Consider the following 20607-nt stretch of genomic DNA (forward strand, 5'->3'; position numbering starts at 1 on the left):
TTTGTATTATCAATATCATCATCAGCATCACTTATTCCGATGGAACGGTTAGTATCCGCATAGCCAAACCATTATCGACCTTATTGGAATGATAATAAGAATGCTCTTATTCAATGAAAAAAATAAAATTATTGAGCAAAAGGAACAGGTCTGGTTGTATTGGTCGGGCTGTTACTGAGCACCCACTCCCGGCCGCTATCCCACTACTGCCCGATACGGGGACTTTTGGCTGCTGGGTTTCCCCCCTGGCCCGGTTCGCCCCTCCTTAGTTAACCTGCACCTCCCAGACTCCTCCGGGAGGTCCATATTAATACCAGGCTTAGTGTGGACGTCCAGTCAACATGGGCCACTCAGCACCAGATCTCCCAACCTCAAACCATCCTCTGGCCCCGACCTCCGAGAAGCCGGATTACAGGAGACGCCACGCTCCCAGTCGAGAAGCCATGTGAATATTAGGTACAAATACATTTACCTTGACTTGGATTCAAACCTTGGACGCAGAATTTTATAACAATTCTCATTTTACAACTTATAATTTTTTGTTTTCTCATTATAACTATTGTGTACTTTTTCTTTTTTAAATGCAACTTATGAAAAAAAGATACAGAAAAAATATTTTTCTGAACGCGCCCTCTGTTACAAGCCACTGACAGCTTAATCCGGAAGTGCTGAGTGCTGAATGTCTTATTTATTAACGTAGCAGTCAGATGGCGCTACTTGGAAGTTAACTACAACTCGACGTCTAAAATATTTAATTAATAAATTTACTGAATATAAACTGTTGCACGATATATCTGTAATTTTAATTATTAGTATTGGCGATTGTATCATTTTGAAAAAAAAATATCATGGCGGTGCAAATACAAAACTTTTGACAGCTGATGTCTTTTGTTTGAAATTTGAGCAACGGTGCAATTCGAATCACCTTGTCTTTTTATGCATGAGGATAACAGTTTTAATTAACTCAATTAACCTTTAATTACAATGGAGATGAATGCCGCAGGAATAACAAACTATACCAGGTAACGTGACATTAGATTCGAACCTTTTCAAAGTCATAGCAACATCAACATTAGTTTGAAGTTACGCGCTCGAATGTATTGATTTTCCTTCCAAAAATAAGTTGAAGGATGTAAATAAATCAGAAAACCAACTGATCTTGACATTTTTTTATAACTTGGTGCAATTATTTAACAATGCAAGAGGGATTAAAATGATGTATAACGACATCGGCATCGTTGTATAGTGTGACTGAAGTGGAGTGTATTTTTGTGACTACAGGGAGACTGAAGTCGATTTAAGCATCTTAAGTCCTGTGATACCGAACCTACGCAGATTTGGAGGTGCTTATTCACCTGAACATCTAAATTTAACTCCAAGGCCAGTAAGTATTTTAGTTCTTAGTTCACAAAGCTATGCTGAAGTAGTTTCTAGTTCTTAAATACAACTATTTATTTTCAGAGAGCTACTGCTGCCTTTAAGGAGCATTGGAATGATAATGAAAACTTGCATACACCTGAAAAGCTATTTGAGATTGATCCCAAATGCAGGTAAGTGCGAGAAGTTCAGCAATTATTATTGTTCCACAATACCTCATACTACTAGAGTTCTTTGTCTTTTAAAAGTTGTGTGGGTATAACATCAAAGGGGTAAAAATAAAACAGATCAACCTTTATTAATATAGTCAAGACTGTTTAAAGAACACCAGTTATAACAATAGGAACAACAGAAAAAAAAACAATATAATCTTATATGCCAAAATTATTACTGGTATAGCAACCAACCATGTCAACCAAGTATTGCTGTCCATTTGATGTTGTTATAAACAATTTTGACTGTATTTATATTTTGTTTACAGGACGGTCAAACCAGAAGTCCGCCATGCATGGAGAGAATACTCTTTTGACTGTAACCAGAGCTTCCCGCGCGTGAACCGCCGGCTCCGACCTATCAGGATGGAGCTGGAGACACCTACTAAAGTCAAGCCTTCCGATCTTGTGCGAGGTTAGCATGAAAATTTTTTTTTAGAGAATAGTTAATCCATTACCCAACGTTGCGGCGGCTAAAAGTGGGTTTTTGCTCCTCAATTAATCTACCTACTTGCATGCAGTACCACAATATTTTAACTTATTTGCTCATCAAAGACTAAGTCCATCGTTTAAAAGTGTACCATGCATATTACGCAGCCCAAATGGTGGCTGGACTCCCTAACTCTTAACACAAACATCCTTATTTGTCCTCGGGTTAACCAATCATATGCTTAAGACATGGATATGTGTCGAATTTAAGACTATCTTTTTGTATTTTTATTTCTAATTAAGCAGGGGTTAAAGGCAAAACGGCAAAACAGAATATTTCTCCCCAAAAAAGGGAAAAATTTTTTTACCAAAATAATTATGATATGTTCAAAATTATTTTTAACATATGAAATTTTTAATAATATTTCCAGTTGATGGCCCAAACGGTCTCCGATTCAACAGTTCTCTAGCCACTGGAGACAATGCTGGTTCCCCAGCGCAGTCCCAAACTGACCGTCTGCAGCAAACCATTAACCCTAGTAAAGCTGTATTCACTATTGAACCAAATACTTCTAAGGTTTGTACAATCCAATAGAATCTCTTGTTTATCTATTTTTTTACTTATAATGTTTGTTTCATGGGGTCAAATCTTACAAGTCAAATTGGACTGACTCTAAAGAAAATCAACAAGGTTTGACCAAATGTTGCATGGGAATGAAAATTCCTCTAATGAGTTCAATTAGTACTCTACTGTTCATACTTTTAGTTAAGTCAGCGCAACCAATTGCTACTATTCATTTACGTCACATCAACCGTGTTTTGCCTGTTTCCAGATACTAATAGTTAACAACAAAGCATGCTCGCTCCTCGGTTACTCCTCGGGCGAGTTGTGTGGCATCAGGTTCCCGGATCTACTGCGTAAGAGGAACTGCAAGGCTTTCACGTTACACGAGCCAGAAGAGTGTGATGCATCTGAGGATGGCACCATTGTTCTACTTAGTGGCAAGGTGAAAGTCAAATCAAAAAATTAGGAATCATGCTAAAAAGAAACAAAGTCGAAACCTGCAATACATCTTGCGAGCTATGTCTAATTATGGTGGTGGCATAAATACAACAGAATCTATATTTTATAAGGCGCGCGGTGTCACCGTTGCTTTGCTTTTACTGTCATACATATTTTGCGTACATATTTTGGCAATGTCGGTTCACATTACCCATAAAGCAATTAGCAAGAGAGTTGTTTATTGTATTGTATAACTCTTTACTGTACAGTGTACAATGTACAAAAGCGAACTCATCCCATAAAGGGATCTATTCCATTAACCTTTGAGACAGGACAATAGAAACAAGAGTTGACACGTGATGAAAAGTTAAAAGAACTGAAACTGGTAAAAATACACTGGTACTGGTACACTCATTGTCATGAATCATCACAATTATCATATAGACACTCAGTATTTCATATTTCTAATTTATTTTATTGCAGGTTGTAGAACTGCTATCTAAAGACGGCAGGGCAGTCCAAGTATCGTTGTGGATCAGACAGTTGGACAGCGACGGGCCCTGTTTAGTAGTCGCCGAGCCAGTCAGTTGCAAAACTGTCATGGTAAGCCACCTATAATAATACCACAAAATTGCATAGTAGCGGAACAGATGTTCAAATACTAAATACGCTCAATCTAAGCCTTTACATTTATCCGTTAAATAAATTTAATCAATGAATGTAGAAACACAGGGTACATCCTTAATTTCCAGTTAACAGTGGAAGCAGAAAACGGCACAGTGCTTTCGTGCTCGGGCGGAGACGCGGCCATGTTGTTTGCGGCGGAATCCGCGGACAAACTTGTGGGGCTGCCCGTCGCCTCGCTCATACCCTCCATACAGCTGCCGCCCGCGGATGCGCCCATACCGCGCTGTCTGGCCAAGCAGAAGGCCACAGGTATTTGTAATGAATTTAAGTATGTAGTTATCAATCGAGGGCCAATTTAGGCTGCTTTAAAGTAATTGCACCAAGAACCCCCTACAATGTAGTATTATTCGACATCGCATCATTCCTTGACATAGACAGGCAAAATACGTATTTTTATTTGATTTAACTATATGAAATAATTGAAAAGAAGGCCCATGGCTCCCTTTAGAACATTGGAGGCTCAGAGTTGTGACCATATTCTCTGAATCGCAAACACGTTCACCATTACTTTCTGTCAAACGGTATAGAATTAGGGTAGAACGACATAATTAATGCAATTACTAGTGCCTGTGCAACACGGCAACACGACAATACGGCTTCCGAGGTAGCACTTTTTCTAAAACCATCCTAACAATTTCATTTGTCAGAGAACGTTTATTTTCAGGCAGAACTTTGGACGGAGGCTCATTCCCTTTATGCCTTTGGATAGCCAGGCCTGATAACAGTGAAAGCACATTGTGGTCTGGAATGAAATCTCATAAGGACAGGCTTGTGTATGAAGTTAATGTCAGAGTGAGTATCTAAATAATTCAGTCAGTTGGACTATGAGAAATTATTGGACGCGCATTTTTTGTTCCCCAATTAAACAAAAAATATGAAGATACTAGCTTCTGCCGTAGCTTAAAACTTTTTGATCCCACAAGAACCATACGGGATAAAAATTAGCCTATATGTTAATCCAGGGTATATAATATTATTAACGCGAAAGTTACTGAATGGATTTGCATGAAATTTGACATACTAGGTAATAATATTACCACCCAGTAACCATTATCCATTATCCATTCAGTAACTTTCGCGTTAATAATATTGGTGGGATTGGTGGGATGGTGGGATAGCCAGTTAAAGTGAGGTCACGCCGTGCGACACTTTAGGACTGCGTGCGAGTCTGATAAAAATAAATAAATATCATGGGACACTTGACACCAAGGGAACTAGTTCCAAACTAAGCAAAGCTTGTATGTACTATGGATACTAGGCAACGGATAAACATAAATACATATTAAACATTCAAGACCCGAGAACAAACATTCGTATTATTCATACAAATATCTGCCCCGGCCGGGAATCGAACCCGGGACCTCAAGCTTCGTAGTCAGGTTCTCTAACCACTTGGCCATCCGGTATGTATTATTTTCAACTTTGTTTTGTGACGTTTGTATGTTTTTGTTTAGGTTACGTACAACGTAAGCGGCTTGCTAGTAGTCGATGATACTGGCGCGATCACTGCTTGCAACCAACACTTTGCCATGCTGACTTTCGGGAAACCGCACTCGGAAGTCATCGGGCACCAGATAGAGGAGCTCATACCGAACTTCTGCCGCGCCAGCGACATGGTTAAAGTGCCTGACAGGAATAGGGATATGACTCTGTCACCCGTCAACAACGATGAGAATGATTCCGGTACAGTACAACTAGAATGTTAATGGGTCATTATTTGAGCGGTTTTTTTCATGGGCACATTTTTGTTGACATGGTAGAAGATTCTACTTGAGTTTCCAGGTTGAGGATGTCTAAAATGTCATCGAATTCTACGCCCATATATAGACCAGACCTCGAATAATGACCTCGGTAATTAGTTACAAGTGAAAATAATGAAATCGTTTGAATTAAAAAATAATTTACTTTCAGCATCAGATACAGACGAAGATTCATGTGGGGTGTTTAACGGCAGTCAAAAGTCAGCGTGCATGTCGAATGTCCAACAGTCTCTTTTGTCCACGACGACGCGAGAAAAGTCCTCCAGCGCCCTTTGTCTCGATAAATCTTGCAGCCTGGTCACCCACACACCCACCCCCACCCAAGACATGGTCTCAAGCATCAGTACGACCGAACAGAGAAACGACCTATCAGCCCTCCCGGACGTCACTTCAGGAATGTCCGGGATATCCATAGACGAGGAGAATTATTGCCACAGTAGTATATCAAAATCACGCTCAGAAAACATCCTGCGCTCGGAACAGAGTAACCCAGTAGCTAAACAACTGGCTAGGGCTAACGAAAAATCAGATTCCATCTACTACACTTCTCAGCATTCTCAAGAACTCACGCCTACTGGAAACACGCCTAGAGTACGACTAAACGATCCATCTTTGAGATTATCTTTTGATTCCAGTAAATACAGGTCGCTAAAAGTCAACTTGCCTGGTCAATTGAAGGATGACAAGAGCAGTTTGTCATTAGACTTTTGTGATTCTAATGAAACCAGTGCGGACTTTTTGACACCTATCAATGAGATGCCGCCACCTGGTTGTGAGATTGAAGACTTACCGAAACAGAATGGTAATGAGAGCATTGATAGCTTGAGCAATGACAATGACTTGGAAACGCAGACTGAGTCCGCGCCCAGGAAGAAATACGAAAGTGAGTGCATACTTTTTTACCGAAATCAAACTATCCTTTTTTTTATTGTGCCTTGGTCTTGGGACAATTTAACGTCTAGGTAAATTTTTCATAGTTTGGCTAGCCAAACTTACAACTCTCTTACAAGTTCCTGTTATTTTATTGAACAAAGATATCATGAAATATAAACAATTCTATCACGTTTTGGCTTAGTCAAATGTGATGTGGCCGAATGTGAGGAAAGGATTTAGGAAATATAATAAATAATCACAGAAAGATTGAACACAGAGTTAAGATAATTGTGTAAAGTAGTAAACCTTTTGAGTAAAAAGTTCTCGAAATGAGAACGCGGATCGGCAAGCGCAGTGTAGGGCGTCCACTGAAGGGCCGCTTCCAACCGAAGCAACCGGAGGTCTATGTGGGATGCCTATGTCCAACAGAGGTCGTCCTACGGCTAGTAAAATCATTTCATTTTTCATTCAAATCATTTCATTTCAGTATAATGATGCGTGAGCCTTGACGACATTTTTGATGATGTTACAGTGGAGGGTGTAGAAACGCCGTGCGTGGCGAAGCGTCTAGTGCGTGCACACGCGACGTCCACGCCGCAGCAGCCGCGGGCCGAGGACGACGCACGCGATGGCTCCTACCGCGGCCTCGTGCTGCACCGGGATGGGACACACCTCAGTAAATAAGCCTTTGATTACTCTCGAAGCTCCTCTTGCTTCTCTCTCTCCCTATCTGGTGTCCCCTCTTCGTGACTCACTCTGTACCTCTTTTATTTCTAATTAGCTCTCTACCTCTTCGCCCGCGGACAAATCGCAACTTATGACTCCTGAGCCGGATAAGCTAGTTCTAAGTCTTTTTCTCAAAATGACCGTAAAAGTTGACATTATTCTTTACATATCAGAAGGTGAAGTGCATAGTTTATGGTCAGCGAAAAATTAAAAAGTTAAAAAGGTTGCAGGCGCGCTAGCTCGACAATAATGAATTAGCGCGCCTGCAATCAGTCACATTTTTTTTAAAGTTAAAAAGGCCATGCACAAGTCGTATTCGGCCGGTATCAGATATTTTGTTGGAACTCCGGACTTTTTCTATTGGGTCTGAAATAGCTTGTGGTGTTTTCGGTGGAAAAATACACCTGCAGTTTATTTTAATGAAAAAAGGCGGGAAAGCATAAGAAAAATAGTGGAAAAAATTAAATTTTACAATATATTTTGAGAGAAAGTTTATTCTATTTCAGAATTATTCACCATTTTTGAGAAAAGCTTTATATTAGTCTCGGCTGGAATAGCAATTGCTGGCTTCGTATTAGTTAAACGGACTCGCAAGATCGTCCGTTTAATACTCATACTCAGCAGCAATTGCCTACTTCCAGGCCACGACAATAATCTACTATTAACCCGTTAAGGGACTGTTTCGAAACCCATTGATTAATTTTATTTGACGGATAAATGTAATGCCGCCTCCGTAAAAGGCAGTCGTCAGTTTTAGTCGTATAACTCAAGGAGGATGAACAACCAGACTTATTGTGAGGCGTTAAAAAAAGAGGCGAGTTTTCCTGAAAGACCTTAAAAGACTGCGTCTCTTTCATCACTACTTTTTTGAACATCGATCACCATACGCAAACATTAAATTTTTTGTCAGTCCCGATTTAAAAACCATAGTGTGTACGTAGCCTAAAGTTATTTATTTTATCAATATGCAGGCGTGTTATACACGGTGTCCAGTATGCAGCTAGCGGGCGGCGCGCGCGTGCGCTGCGTGTGGCTGGGGGTGCAGCTGGAAGACGCGGCGCGGCACACCACGCTCGCCTCCAGCGTCGCCTCCACCGCCGACAGCTCGCTCGTGCTGGTCAGTGCTCTTGTAAACTTTTTTTTTACATCAAACTGACTGGACCGATTCCAGTCAGATTGGCAAGAGCCGGCCAAGAGTAGAGACGAGTGGAATAATAAAGGGGAGGCTTTTGCCCTGCAGTGGGACACATTATTATAAGCTAATTTAAAAAAAAACATCAAACTGATCCGTGATTCACCATTATCTCACCTGACTAAAAGTGCACGTGAGGCCAAAGGACTTAATTCGTTTGTTCACCCTTATGTGGAAACTATTATACTAGTGTTTACCCGCGGCTTCGCACACGTAAATCATTAGATCCAGCAGCTGAATTGAAATTTCGGGATTTTTTAAAATTCCCGTGGGAATTCTAGAAAATAAAATCGTGGTTTTCATTGACGTTACATAAAGAAATAATCATGTCAAATTGTCGGCATCCGGCACTGCTGTCGAATCGGATGGCGTGAAAACTCTCCAAGAAGCACGAGAATGTTTGCTCTATAGATTAAGGAGCTTTTACTGAACTAAACAATATAGCAAAATATTCTAATATAAATTCCATAATAGCTTATCAGTGGGGGAGCTTGTTTCAAAAATCTTACTTGTTCTCAGGGTAACAAGTCGGTTAGCAGTAGACCGCATTCAATGTCTCTAGTGAGCCAGTGCGGGGAAGAACAAGTCACTGGAGAGTACAACAAACATTACGTCACGCTCAAACAGATCGGTGAGTTTGCAAAATTCAAATTTATGTGATTCACTAGTTTAAATTCAATTATTATGATCTAGATATTGCCAGCCATTCCCTCGCCGTAGAATTCATTTATCACCACGGGAACTGAGATTTTCTAAAAACTATCCTATGTCCTTCTCTGGTTGATACTTGAACTATCATTATATTTACTACGATGTCTGAACGATCCGAAATGGACCTTGGCCTCCACCACCAAAGACTCTGCTCTGCTCTGCACTGGGCCACGTCTCACCACTCCGGCTGCTAGAGCAGGGCGATATCCTTCTCGACCTGAGGCCGTATTGCCTAACGTTTCCGACGCTCACAATCGCAATCAAATGACAGTTTTTGTATGCGAAATCTGTCATTTGATTGCGATCGTGAGCATCGGAAACGTTAGGCAATACTTCCTCTGGTCCCCTGGTCCATCCGACTGGGCGTCGTTCACTTGGCCGTCCATTATACATCCGACCTCACATCTTGATCCTCATCCATCTCTTCAACTTAGCCATACCAGCGCAACCTTGCTGCCCTGAATTCTCCGATGATGTTCAGCTTGAAAGGCCATAGATAATTCTTCCACTAATGATGCCAACTTAAATGCTTCCCAGGTAAAGGCGCATACGGCTGCGTCAAGATGGCGTACCGTCGCTCCGACCGCCTCCTCGCCGTGGCCAAGTTTATCCTGAAGGAGAAGGTGGGCGCGCAGTTCTGGGTGGACGGGCCCGACGGGCGCCGCGTGCCGCTCGAACTCAGTCTGCTGATGACTTTGAAGCACCCCAATATTGTGAGTCGGATCTAACTGCATTAAAATCTGACAAACGAGTCCTGGAACAAGAGGGTAGTAGCATATGGGAAAAAATAGGTTTGGTAACACATTTTACTGCTTTTACATTTTACTGCTCGATATGTGGGTAGTTTTGCGCCCCGGACAGCTGCGCCAAGCCAAGTTGCCGAAGCGCTAGCGCGCCGTTCACGGTTGTCTTTCTGTTCGATATCACTTTGACACGGAACCATGGATTGGTTGGAGACAGTCTAGCATGATTAAGTATTATATTAATTTACATAGATTTTTGCTCTTATTGCGTGGAATCAAAACCTCACACAGACAACGGTGTTTAAAAGTGGAGTAAATTATTTCTTTTTTTTTTTTAGGTGAGCGTGCTGGACATGTTCGAGAATGAGAAATACTTTCAAATGGTGATGGAGAAGCACGGCGCCGGCATGGATCTGTTTGAGTTTATCGAGCGGCGGCCCACTTTGGACGAACCGCTGCTCAGCTACATATTCCGACAGGTAACACATTTGTATTAATTTTTATATTTCAGTGTTATTTTTGGCTTCGGTTAACATAAAGGGAATGTTCAACAGGTCGAATGAAGTTATAACTGTCAAAATTTATGAACTTCTTAATTTTTTTGTATTTTATTTGCATTCATTTAAATTTGATTAAGAAACATTTGTATGGTCAAAACCGGTTGGTTTTGGTAGCCTTAGAAGTAATATAGTAAGAACACGAGTGTCTTGGGCGGGGAGTAAAACAAAAGGGGACACGCTTTAGTTCAGCGAGGAATGCGACACAAAACAAACAAAAAAAATATCTAAACCTTCAAAATATCTTCTCCTTTTCGCAGATAGGACAAGCCGTAGAGTACCTGCACTCACTCAACATCTTACACCGCGACATAAAGGACGAGAATGTAATCATAGACAACAAGTTTCACGTCAAGCTCATAGACTTTGGCTCGGCCACGTTCATGAGCAAAGACACGCTTTTCTCTACATTCTACGGGACGACGGAGTACTGTAGTCCTGAAGTACTGGCTGGCAATAAGTGAGTGATATTAAATGGTTTTCATGTTTTTTTTTCCATTTGTAATTGTGGAATGACCAGCTTCGATTATAAGTGACTAAGTACTTATAAAACCATCATGGCCGGTAAGGAATCTATATTTCAGTTTGTTTTTTTTTTTGGAATTTAATGCTGACTTAGAAACAGCGCTTTCGGAATAGACCATTGATTGCGCAAGAAAATGCGTAGCGCAAAAAACTTCGACAATCATTATATTTCAGGTAAACATGACCAGTTCGATATACTTATAAAACCTCATTACTATTTAATGCTCTTTACCATTATTGCTAAGAAGAATGCGTCGCAAAAAACTTGACTGTCATTTATTGGAAACAAAATATACAATTACTATTATCTTACCTAAGTCTAAACATCTTACCTACAATTACGTTCAGTAAAAGTGTAAAATGATTCCACCGTCAAAAAAAATGTATAAAGTCTCCCAATGTCTTTCTTTTTCCATGGCCAGGTACGCAGGGCCAGAGCTAGAGATGTGGTCAATGGGCATAACTCTGTACGTGCTGGTCTACTTCGTCAATCCTTTCTCCGACATCGAAGACACCATTCAGGGGCCACTAGTGCTGCCGCAACCCGTCTCTGAAGGTATAACATAGCTAGCACGAGCCACAACGACTTGCTTTATCGATGCGTCGTAGATACGGAAAAGAAAAAACTAGAGAAAACGTCTATAAATAATGATTGGTTTTTTGGAGTCTTTTTGTATTGTTTATTTCAACTCCAAATTTGTTATTTTTACGCAAGTTTTAAGCACGGATTGCTGAGGAACTAGGTTCGATTCCCAGCGCTGGTCTCTTTTTCTGGTTTTTCTGTGCATCCATGTCTCAGTTTGTATTTTCGGTCTATAAATAAGTTTAGTTTTTATGGCATACGGGGAAAACCAGCAAACGGATCGCCTGATGACAAGCGAATAAAAAAGAACGCCCATGGACATCTGCAACACCAGAAGAGTCACAAGTGCGTTGCCAGTCTTTTCGGTAGGAGTTAGTTATTCGTCTGTTTTCCATCGGGAAATGCCACCATGAAGCAACTCCTCTCTTCATGGTGCCAAGCGCCTTAGCCACGTGGAATAGGAGCTCCGCTCTGCGGAGCGGGGCTCCGTCGACCATGGGTCATAGAATTAAAATTGACGAACCAGGCCATGAACGAACGGAGACCGAATAGAGGAACGGGGAATCAGACAAACGGTGCGTTGCAACCATGTGTACTCTTTATTATGAAAAGAAGTGGATGACTAAAAATTCCTACGGTTTCAGTTTCTTTATTTGCTTTCAAAAGATACAAGTATCATGCAAAATTATATGCAGCAAAATAAACTAAGCCTAAATCATACATACAGGGTTAAAAAAAAACACATTTTAGATATGTAATACATAATTATTTTTAACAACATTGAAAGATTTAAAACAGCGAATAGACGAAGTCGAATAATAGATAAAGTGGAGTTATTTTATAAATAAATGTGTGGTTGTGACTGGTATGCGAGTGACGTTGTACTGCTAGCGGGCGTAAACCTTAACTTGGAATATGTCCCTTCAGAGTTGGAGCAACTGGTCCGCTGGATGCTTTGCAAGGAGCCGACGGCGCGCTGCACGGTGCAGCAGCTGATGGCGCACCCCTGGATCCGGCAGCCCGTCGCCATCGCCAACTATGTCTTCCACGAGATTGTTGACTGCGGTATGTCATCATATCAGCCGTAGGACGTCCACTGCTAGGCATAAGCCTCCCCCATAGACCACCAGTGCATCCGCGGCTTTAAACCAGGTCATCCGTCCATCTCGTTGGTGGACGGCCTACGCTGCGCTTGCCGACTTGCTTGCTTCGGTATGTACCATCAGCCAAACAAGTTTTAAACAAATTCCTATCAAATAAATATGTCGCTAAAGTCGAACTTTCAAGTTGACAGACACTTCTATTGGCATTATTGTTTTATGGCATGCAAACAATTATCAACTTTAGGGCGGTAGACCACATATTTGGCTGATGGTACATACAGTCACCAGCACCAATATCTGACACCACAAGCTTGCATAAATATCTGATACGACTTTATTTCTAGGGCCGGAAGGACGTGTCGGATATTTTTGCAAACTCCGCTGTGGCAGATATTATTAATAATAATAATTTAATTCATTTATTCAGATAATTACATCCATTTTGTTAGAAGAAAGCATACAAATAACTTATCAATCTATTGTTAGTAAAATTACAGTTAAATATCAACAGTTTAACCCTTTATAAGGCAGAGACGATTTAGCGACCACATGCATTGATTTGGAAATTCTACCTTATTATTTTAGTAATAAGTTACAATATTCAATGTTATTATTGAAAATACTACTAGCTTTAAAAACATCCTTTGCTAGGTATGTATTCGATTGCTGCTTTTGATTCTGCGATAGTATGTTCCAATAAATGGGGCCTTATAAAGGGTTAAAATGAAAATAAAAATTGATTACAAAATTAATAAATTAAATGTCTAAGAAATAAAATTAAATGAGCCGTTGGAATGGAGGCATAGGTGCGTGCAGAGATATAGGTAGAGTCATGATGATGCGTGCCATGATTCTTATTACAATGTTTAATTTTGTCAAAATCATGCGTCTTCGTGGATGTAACTAGGTATAGCCAGTGTCTCATGAAAGGGCCGGACAGTGCATCGGCCACTGCCTTCAGGAGGCTGTTCCCGCTGGGGGGCGCCCGACGCGCCGTAGACGCGCACCTCTTGCGCATCGTGGCGAAGAAACAGTCCACGCGCGCCTCCGCGAACATGCCGGAGATGTTGGTGACTGTACCTACTCGCTATTTATGCCACAGATTTCGTAATAGTTACTGCGTAACAAGTTCAACAGTCGCGTTTGGGCTACGTTCCCACCATGGATGTGCGATGATGCATTGATAGGAATGTGTTTGATATGAACCAATATAAACGCTTCATTTGCCTACCTGAAATCGCTTGATGCTGATATTATTTCACAATTTTTTGTAGTCAAATTTAGTATAAATTTAGTACAAATTTAAATGAGTCAACATTTGCCATTGCAGACCGGCACGAAGCAAATCCGGAGACGTACTATAGCGGCAGCTTGTCCCCTCGCAGCGGCTCGCCTGTGTCCCTTGCTGACCCACTGGCTAAAGGTATACTTTGAATATGAAACTACAGAGAGACTCGCCCATATTTAGTGAAATAATCCAGAATAACTCGCGTCTTAAATCGAGTAGCTCGACATGTTTCGGGCTAAAAGTATACTGAACAAATCTATCTAATACCTTTAAACGAACAATTCTTGTATATATATAAATATATTTCGGGGATCTCGAAAACGGCTCCAACGATTTCGATGAAATTTGGTATGTAGGGGTTTTTGGGGATAAAAAATCGATTTAGCTTGGTCTTATCTCTGGGGAAACGATTGTTATCGAGTTTTAGCACGAGCCAAGCTCGGTCGCCCAGGTACTAAATATTATTCTAGAATAATTGCCACTAATGAATAATAATCGTCCATGGGCCTGCTGAGACCAAAATTGTTTCAATTGAATCTGGCGTTATTTTGCAAAAGTTCATATAGTTACATAATTCTTAAAAAGCCGTAAAAAATAAATACAAAAATTACGAATTACAATGTCGGATCTGAAGTTCCGTACATAAGGCTCCGTTTACAACAGAGATCTGCGCGGATGCGTCTTGAGGAATGTGTTTGACACGCACCAATGGAAACGCTTCATTTACCTATCCTCGCTCCGCTGATCTGTATCCGCTAAAGCTGCGCTGAGCGAAGATAGGTAAATGAAGCGTTTCTATTCCTCGCATCGCATCCTCGCACATCTCTGATGGGAACGCAGCCTTACTCATCAGTCTCTGCCCTGTTTAATTTTGCGGTGCTAGGTCAAACCACTAAGCCACCACAGCCTAACTTCAACCAGTTAAAGAGCGTTAATCCTGCTGAGCTGGCAACTTTGCATTTTTGTTAGTTTTTCTCGATTATTTCATAAAAATTGAATGAAAATTAAAAATGTTGTCTGATAGAACACTTCTTAATATATAAGTTAATGTGTCTACTCCAATAATTATTCAGTACAGACTTTTATTTTCTTTAAAAACCGGTTATAAACATTAATTCGTTTGTAAAGATTATAAAAGTCTATCACGAAGAATTATTGGAGTAGACACATTAACTTATATATTAAGAAGTGTTGTATTAGACATTTTTAATTTTCATTAAACTTTCATGGAATAATCGAGAAAAACTAACAAAAATGCCACATTGCTAGCTCAGCAGGTATAAACGCTCTTAAAAGACATTTATATTGCTCAGAGCGCTCGAATCCATCGGAGGTAGCTCTGCGTTCAGACGGCAAGAACCTGTCTCGTGACGAACCCAAACGGAACTCTCTGGCGCTGCACGCGCTCTCCACCGCAGATAGAGATGCCCAGTCTGACAACTACAGCTTGCGGTCTTCGGCTGATGTGAGTATCGCGGATTATTCGCGGTAGTTCCTTTGGCTGTTCCTTAGAAGGAACTATTGCGGTTTTTTTTTTCGCACTAGTTCCTTCACCAGAGATAAAGGAAGAACTGCGTTTATTTTTTCGCTTTTGTTTTTTTTTCGCAGTAATACCTTCAGTTCTTACAACAAGGGCGAAATTATAAACGCAGTTCTTTCTTCTTCTCTGGTGAAGAAACTAGTGCGGAAAAAAGTGCAATAGTTCTTTCGAAGGAACAGCCAAAGAAGCTACCTCGAATAATCAAGTACAGCCTTATCACTGGCGATTTGCGGGCGAGTTAAAAGCAAAGCGAGCGCACATCACGTTCTATGCGTAACGAATTCGCCGCGAGCGCGTTGCGAGTTATCTGCGAGGCTTGCTCGGCGCTCTACGCAGCTAACTCGCTGCGCGCTCATGGCTAAATCGTTGAGCGCTCGTATGGAAAGCGTTGCGCACTCGCAGCGAACGCGTTGCGTTATTAATCTGTCATCTCCCAGGATAACAGGATCAAAGGAATTTGGGCACAAATTTGTGCCCCTGGGAGAGGACAGGTTAAATGCTGGTAAAGAAATAAATAATTCGATAAATAAGAAATTGTTATCATGCCCCTTTACACTATCACTTGTTGGAACATGAACCCACCAACAACAACCTAGTTTCATATGAAGTAAACTGACATTGTTCCATCTTCAGATCCTAGACATATCTTCAAAGCCGGTGTCAGAAGCGGCTCTGACAGACATCAGTTCGGACGCCACCGGGCACGCGGCTTGCGACATCGACTACGACCCAGACCAATACGAGTGCGACAGCTGGGATGAGTGTGAGCAGGACAGCTTCTCGTAATCCCAACTGGCGTGTTCGAGACGGAGGATTAAGTAGAGTGCTCGAGTTGAATGACGGTAGAGTTAGAACTGTCCACTGCTGCTGTCACCGAAAACAAGAATTCGGACCGAGTTCAAGATGCCTCGAGTGATTGTGTACTACATAGTATAGTATAGACAAAAACATGGTGGAAGGCAGTGTGTGGTCAAGATCGGACGTGTTTTGTTTGTTACCATTTGACGGCAGCGTTCTTGCGATTACAGGAACTAAGGGTCTACGCTGGCTGGCGCGGGCGCACGGAGCGGGCGCACGCCTGCGGGTGCGGGCGCAGGTAAAATCCGTCGCACACGACGCGTGCAGTTAGCACTGCTCATACTATTTTTCAATTGGCGTCCACCCGATTAGTGCAAACCACGTCAGCTAACGTAGGCCCTAAGGCGGTCTAGATGACGAGAGAGTGATTTGTCGTTTGCGTAAAATGAAGAGGCTATATTTCGTTCTTGGTGACGTCAGTGGTGAACAAACGGCCTTAGTGAATAAAGAAGTGGACAATGTAGTAAAGGAATTTTGTGTGTCGGTAGTGGCATATGAATCGTAATAGAATGCAGCTTTAGCGCTGTTTTGCATTCGACTTGTTGGTATGATGTAGCATCCCTTTTTTTTATTCAATAATTAAGTAAAATATTTAAATATAACTTTCGCTCAGGTGCTTGTTCCATTGCTGTGTTTAAATATTTTATTTTATAAGATTCGTTTTTAAATACTTGCATAGCGATGCAAAACCCAAGTCGAAAATACAAACTGAGACATGGATGCACAGAAAAACCAGAAAAAGAGTCCAGCACTGGGAATCGAACCCAGGTCCTCACCAATCCGTGCTGCGTGCTATAACCCCTACACCACTGCTGGACAGGAATCTAGACACGAATTTTTTTCTATGTATACATATCTCAGGTTGTTTATTTCTACTATGCTACTTAAGCAGCAGCACTAGCGACATCTATGTTTCATCGAGAGACGTCACATTCTTTTGGAACTAACCGCTCACCCAGACAAGAGATGTCGCTACTAAGTAATCAAATTATGATTGGTTTTTTTGGTGCTGGTCTCTTTTTCTGGTTTTTCTGTGCATCCATGTCTCAGTTTGTATTTTCGATATGGTTTCACGGGATACCCGTAAAAGTAACAAATTTGGAGTTGAAATAAAAAATACAAAAAGACTCCAAAAACCCAAGCAACTCACTTCACGGGGTGTCTTATTATAAATGGGATGTAATAATGTGTCAAAATACGACGACTGCATTTTCGCAAGAATTTTGGGAGTTTTTTGGGAAGAATGTTTTTATTTATTCAATGTGATGGTTTCAAATTGTTTTGTAATAAATAACTAATCATGTAGTCAACTTTAAATGCCATGTAAGTCTTGTTTGAATAAAATTGGCTGATTATTTTAGGGCATAGAGCTTTATAATTATAACACAGACCAATGTTCGGATTTTCTCGTAGTTTTTAAAATTCTCTTAGTAGGTATGAGATAGTTTTGTATTTTTAATAATAGTCTATTGTAAGTTCACAATCGCCAACCCTGTAGTACAATTCTAAATTAGAAAACAGTATTATTTAAATCACTCTGAATTTTTCAAAGCACTTTCTTAAGATTACCTATATTAGTATTTTGTATACAGAAAGCGTCAAATAAGTTTGAAGTTTATAATGCTCTGAAATATATCTGACGCGGACTGTACAGTCGAACAAACTGAATCGAGCACCACTAGGACCTAGTCACTGCAAATGTCCTGTAACATACCACACATCTGCCAAAGAAGTCATCGTAAAATTTATTGTGATAAGGTTCCATAGAGACACGCTGTTCAGTCGTGACTGTACGTGGTGCTTATAACACTAGTTCAATACTTAAGCCCGTGGAATTAACTACGTATTAGTAACAACAGCTTTCTTAGTATTATTTGGGTCTTTAAATAAAAAGACACCACTTGGAAAAAAATGGCTGTGAAACAATCAATAATGTATCTTAAATTTATTTAATTGACAATACATTCAATGTATCACAAAAAACGCTTAATCATTGTTATACCAACCCCATTCAGGCGAAACATTATGCAGTATTTAATTATCTAAAAAAATGTCTATGTATTGTATGTACAGACTCTGAACACCTCGATTGCTGTAGAAAAAAAACAATCAAATCTGACCCAGATCTATGTTGTCTGGATGGAATGGACGTGCAAAGGCTATGATCACTCAAATAAAACTAAGGAAACTGTGTATCTTGATCTCTTCCATTTCACTTTCTACTGGAGAAAATGTGATAACTATTGTAAAAGCTTTACAAAACAATCTTTATTGTTAATGTTAATGAAAATGAGGGATAAGATAATAGTTTGTCACTATCTATCCTCGGCTCTTATGACTAAAATAAATGAATATCAGTATTATGACAATATTTAAGGTTTTTCTTTTGATCTAAGATTATGAATTATGATTATGACTATTATAAATAACTTAATAATTAAATTTATCTTATTTACATTAATAATTTAATTTATCGTACTTACCGAATCTATTGTAAATAGCATGTAATGTGACATATCTTTAGTTCAAATAATTTAAATTTTACCGTAGTTTTTACATTATGTACTGATTTAACAAGTTGTTCGTCCGTAAACGACACTACACCTTTATTACTAAGGGTATAAAAGATCACAATCGAAGGTACAGTGAATATTTATGTGACATCTGACATAGACATGTCCTCTGTATTTGATACGCACATGTAATCAGCGCCGGCCCAGGGGTCTTATTCTTATTCTTATTTAGCAGTTTCCTGTGCAAATTTATTAATTTTGATGGCGCCTTTTGAGAGGCGCGGAAGCGGTGTAGACAAACTCGATCTACTTTTGTCAAGGGCTAGAGCCGGCGCTGCATGTGATATCAATACAGACTGCGAGATAGATTATGTCTTACTATTGCTTGCGTGTCGTGTGTTATGGGTTACCACACTGTGCCGAATTCGAAAAATCAATTACTCCTGTACAGAAAAATCTTGTTAACCTGTCAGTATTTATATTCAACATAAATGATTATATTTTTGTAGGTTTCTCTTAGATGACTGTGTTATTGATCGTGTTGGTGGATGTGTTTATTTTAATTCGAGCGTCTATGTGTATGTGGTAACTTTTTATGTATATACGCTCTAGTTTATTCATACTCTTTTAAGCTGACAACTTTTTCCATGTCTGATTTAATAGCCTAGCCGCTACGAATAAATCATAAGTCAGGAATTGTAAATGTGTTAGAAAAATGGCCTTGCGTGTCCTAATAGGCGGGGCTTACAACCGTGTTCTGCGCGTCATCTGACATTGCATCACGCGCGCAAACCAATCCCTGCTCCTGCTTTGTTTCTGCATTTTAGCCAATCAACAAGCACGTCTATTTGGTATTTAAATCATGTCGTTTTTGGTTTAAAGTACGAGTATGGCCACTTTTTGAGTGGAATTTGTTACGAGTTACGCTTCCTGATTTATTATTTATTCGTAGCCCAGCCGCGACTGCGCGACCGGCGGCGCGGCGATATAATTTAGTCAGCCGTCTATTTAAACATATTTTAGTGTTGTCTGGCAGGGGGTTGCACCCCTACAAAGTGTTGGCAATGAAAGAAGTGATTTCTAATATCATTCCGAACAAAATATAAATTGACTTTTACAGTTTGACGAAATGAAAGTGTGTTGAAGTGAAACGTTATGACTAAAGCGCTCAATACCTACATACCTATCTAAATTTCATAGTTGGAATCATTCTTGACTGCTTTGGTAAACTTTCAGCCTTTATACTATAACGAAGGTTTGGCTGCCGCGAGCTCTGGCAACACACGCAATGTACAGTCTAGAGTAAATATAAACATGAGCTTCAAAAATATGTACCACAGACTCTTATGCCGACATGGCATGATGCATAGTTTTGCTCTTGACTTTATTAGCCTCCTGGGGTTCAAAGTGATAATACTAGTACATATTATTAGCAAAAGAATTTATATCTTTTGAAAAAGGAGTAGTGTAATTTTCTCTGTATCATTCAAATTATCAAAAAAAAACAACTTTATCTATATTATCTATTAAGATTCAAATTTCGATGTCAATTTTTGTTGTATGGTGGGCCGCAGGAGGTTAGAGAACCGCTCATCACGCCGCCGATCGCTCGACTACAACGCTGACTGTGGCTAAGCAATATTAAAGTCATTCAGAACACTTTAACTTAATAATTTAGTTTCACATTTGAATTATCTTAGAACAAAACGTAAGGAAAAGCTAGCATTCTCTTCTTTTTTTCTTGAATAAGTCAAAGGTATTTTTTAAGTCGTAGGGTCGCATTATTTTTATACATCGTCCGTTCTCGACTAGTGCCTTACGACGGACACCTGTTGCGTTGCGTGTCGTTGTGACCAGTCATCGTAAATCATTAATAAAAATCTTAATTGTATGTCAATGGCTTTTATTACATGAAGATCCATGGAGG

At 40.1% G+C, this 20607-nt stretch overlaps 1 protein-coding gene across 1 annotated transcript; it reads left to right on the plus strand.

The window, feature by feature from the left end:
- The first annotated feature begins 892 nt into the window (after positions 1 to 892).
- Pask (PAS domain containing serine/threonine kinase) lies at positions 893 to 20572 on the plus strand. The gene is made up of 22 exons (XM_074101129.1): positions 893 to 1022; positions 1282 to 1384; positions 1462 to 1550; positions 1859 to 2004; positions 2450 to 2595; positions 2852 to 3025; positions 3505 to 3624; positions 3774 to 3957; positions 4373 to 4500; positions 5163 to 5391; positions 5620 to 6351; positions 6874 to 7017; positions 8039 to 8184; positions 8779 to 8890; positions 9508 to 9683; positions 10052 to 10192; positions 10531 to 10730; positions 11218 to 11351; positions 12306 to 12443; positions 13812 to 13904; positions 15083 to 15234; positions 15943 to 20572. Exons 1-22 carry the CDS (start codon positions 985 to 987, stop codon positions 16093 to 16095), a joined length of 3678 nt encoding a protein of 1225 aa, XP_073957230.1. The 5' UTR covers positions 893 to 984; the 3' UTR covers positions 16096 to 20572.
- The last annotated feature ends 35 nt before the right edge of the window (positions 20573 to 20607 follow it).

Source organism: Choristoneura fumiferana, chromosome 18, assembly GCF_025370935.1.
Source record: "Choristoneura fumiferana chromosome 18, NRCan_CFum_1, whole genome shotgun sequence".
Classification (NCBI taxonomy): Eukaryota; Metazoa; Arthropoda; class Insecta; order Lepidoptera; family Tortricidae; genus Choristoneura; species Choristoneura fumiferana.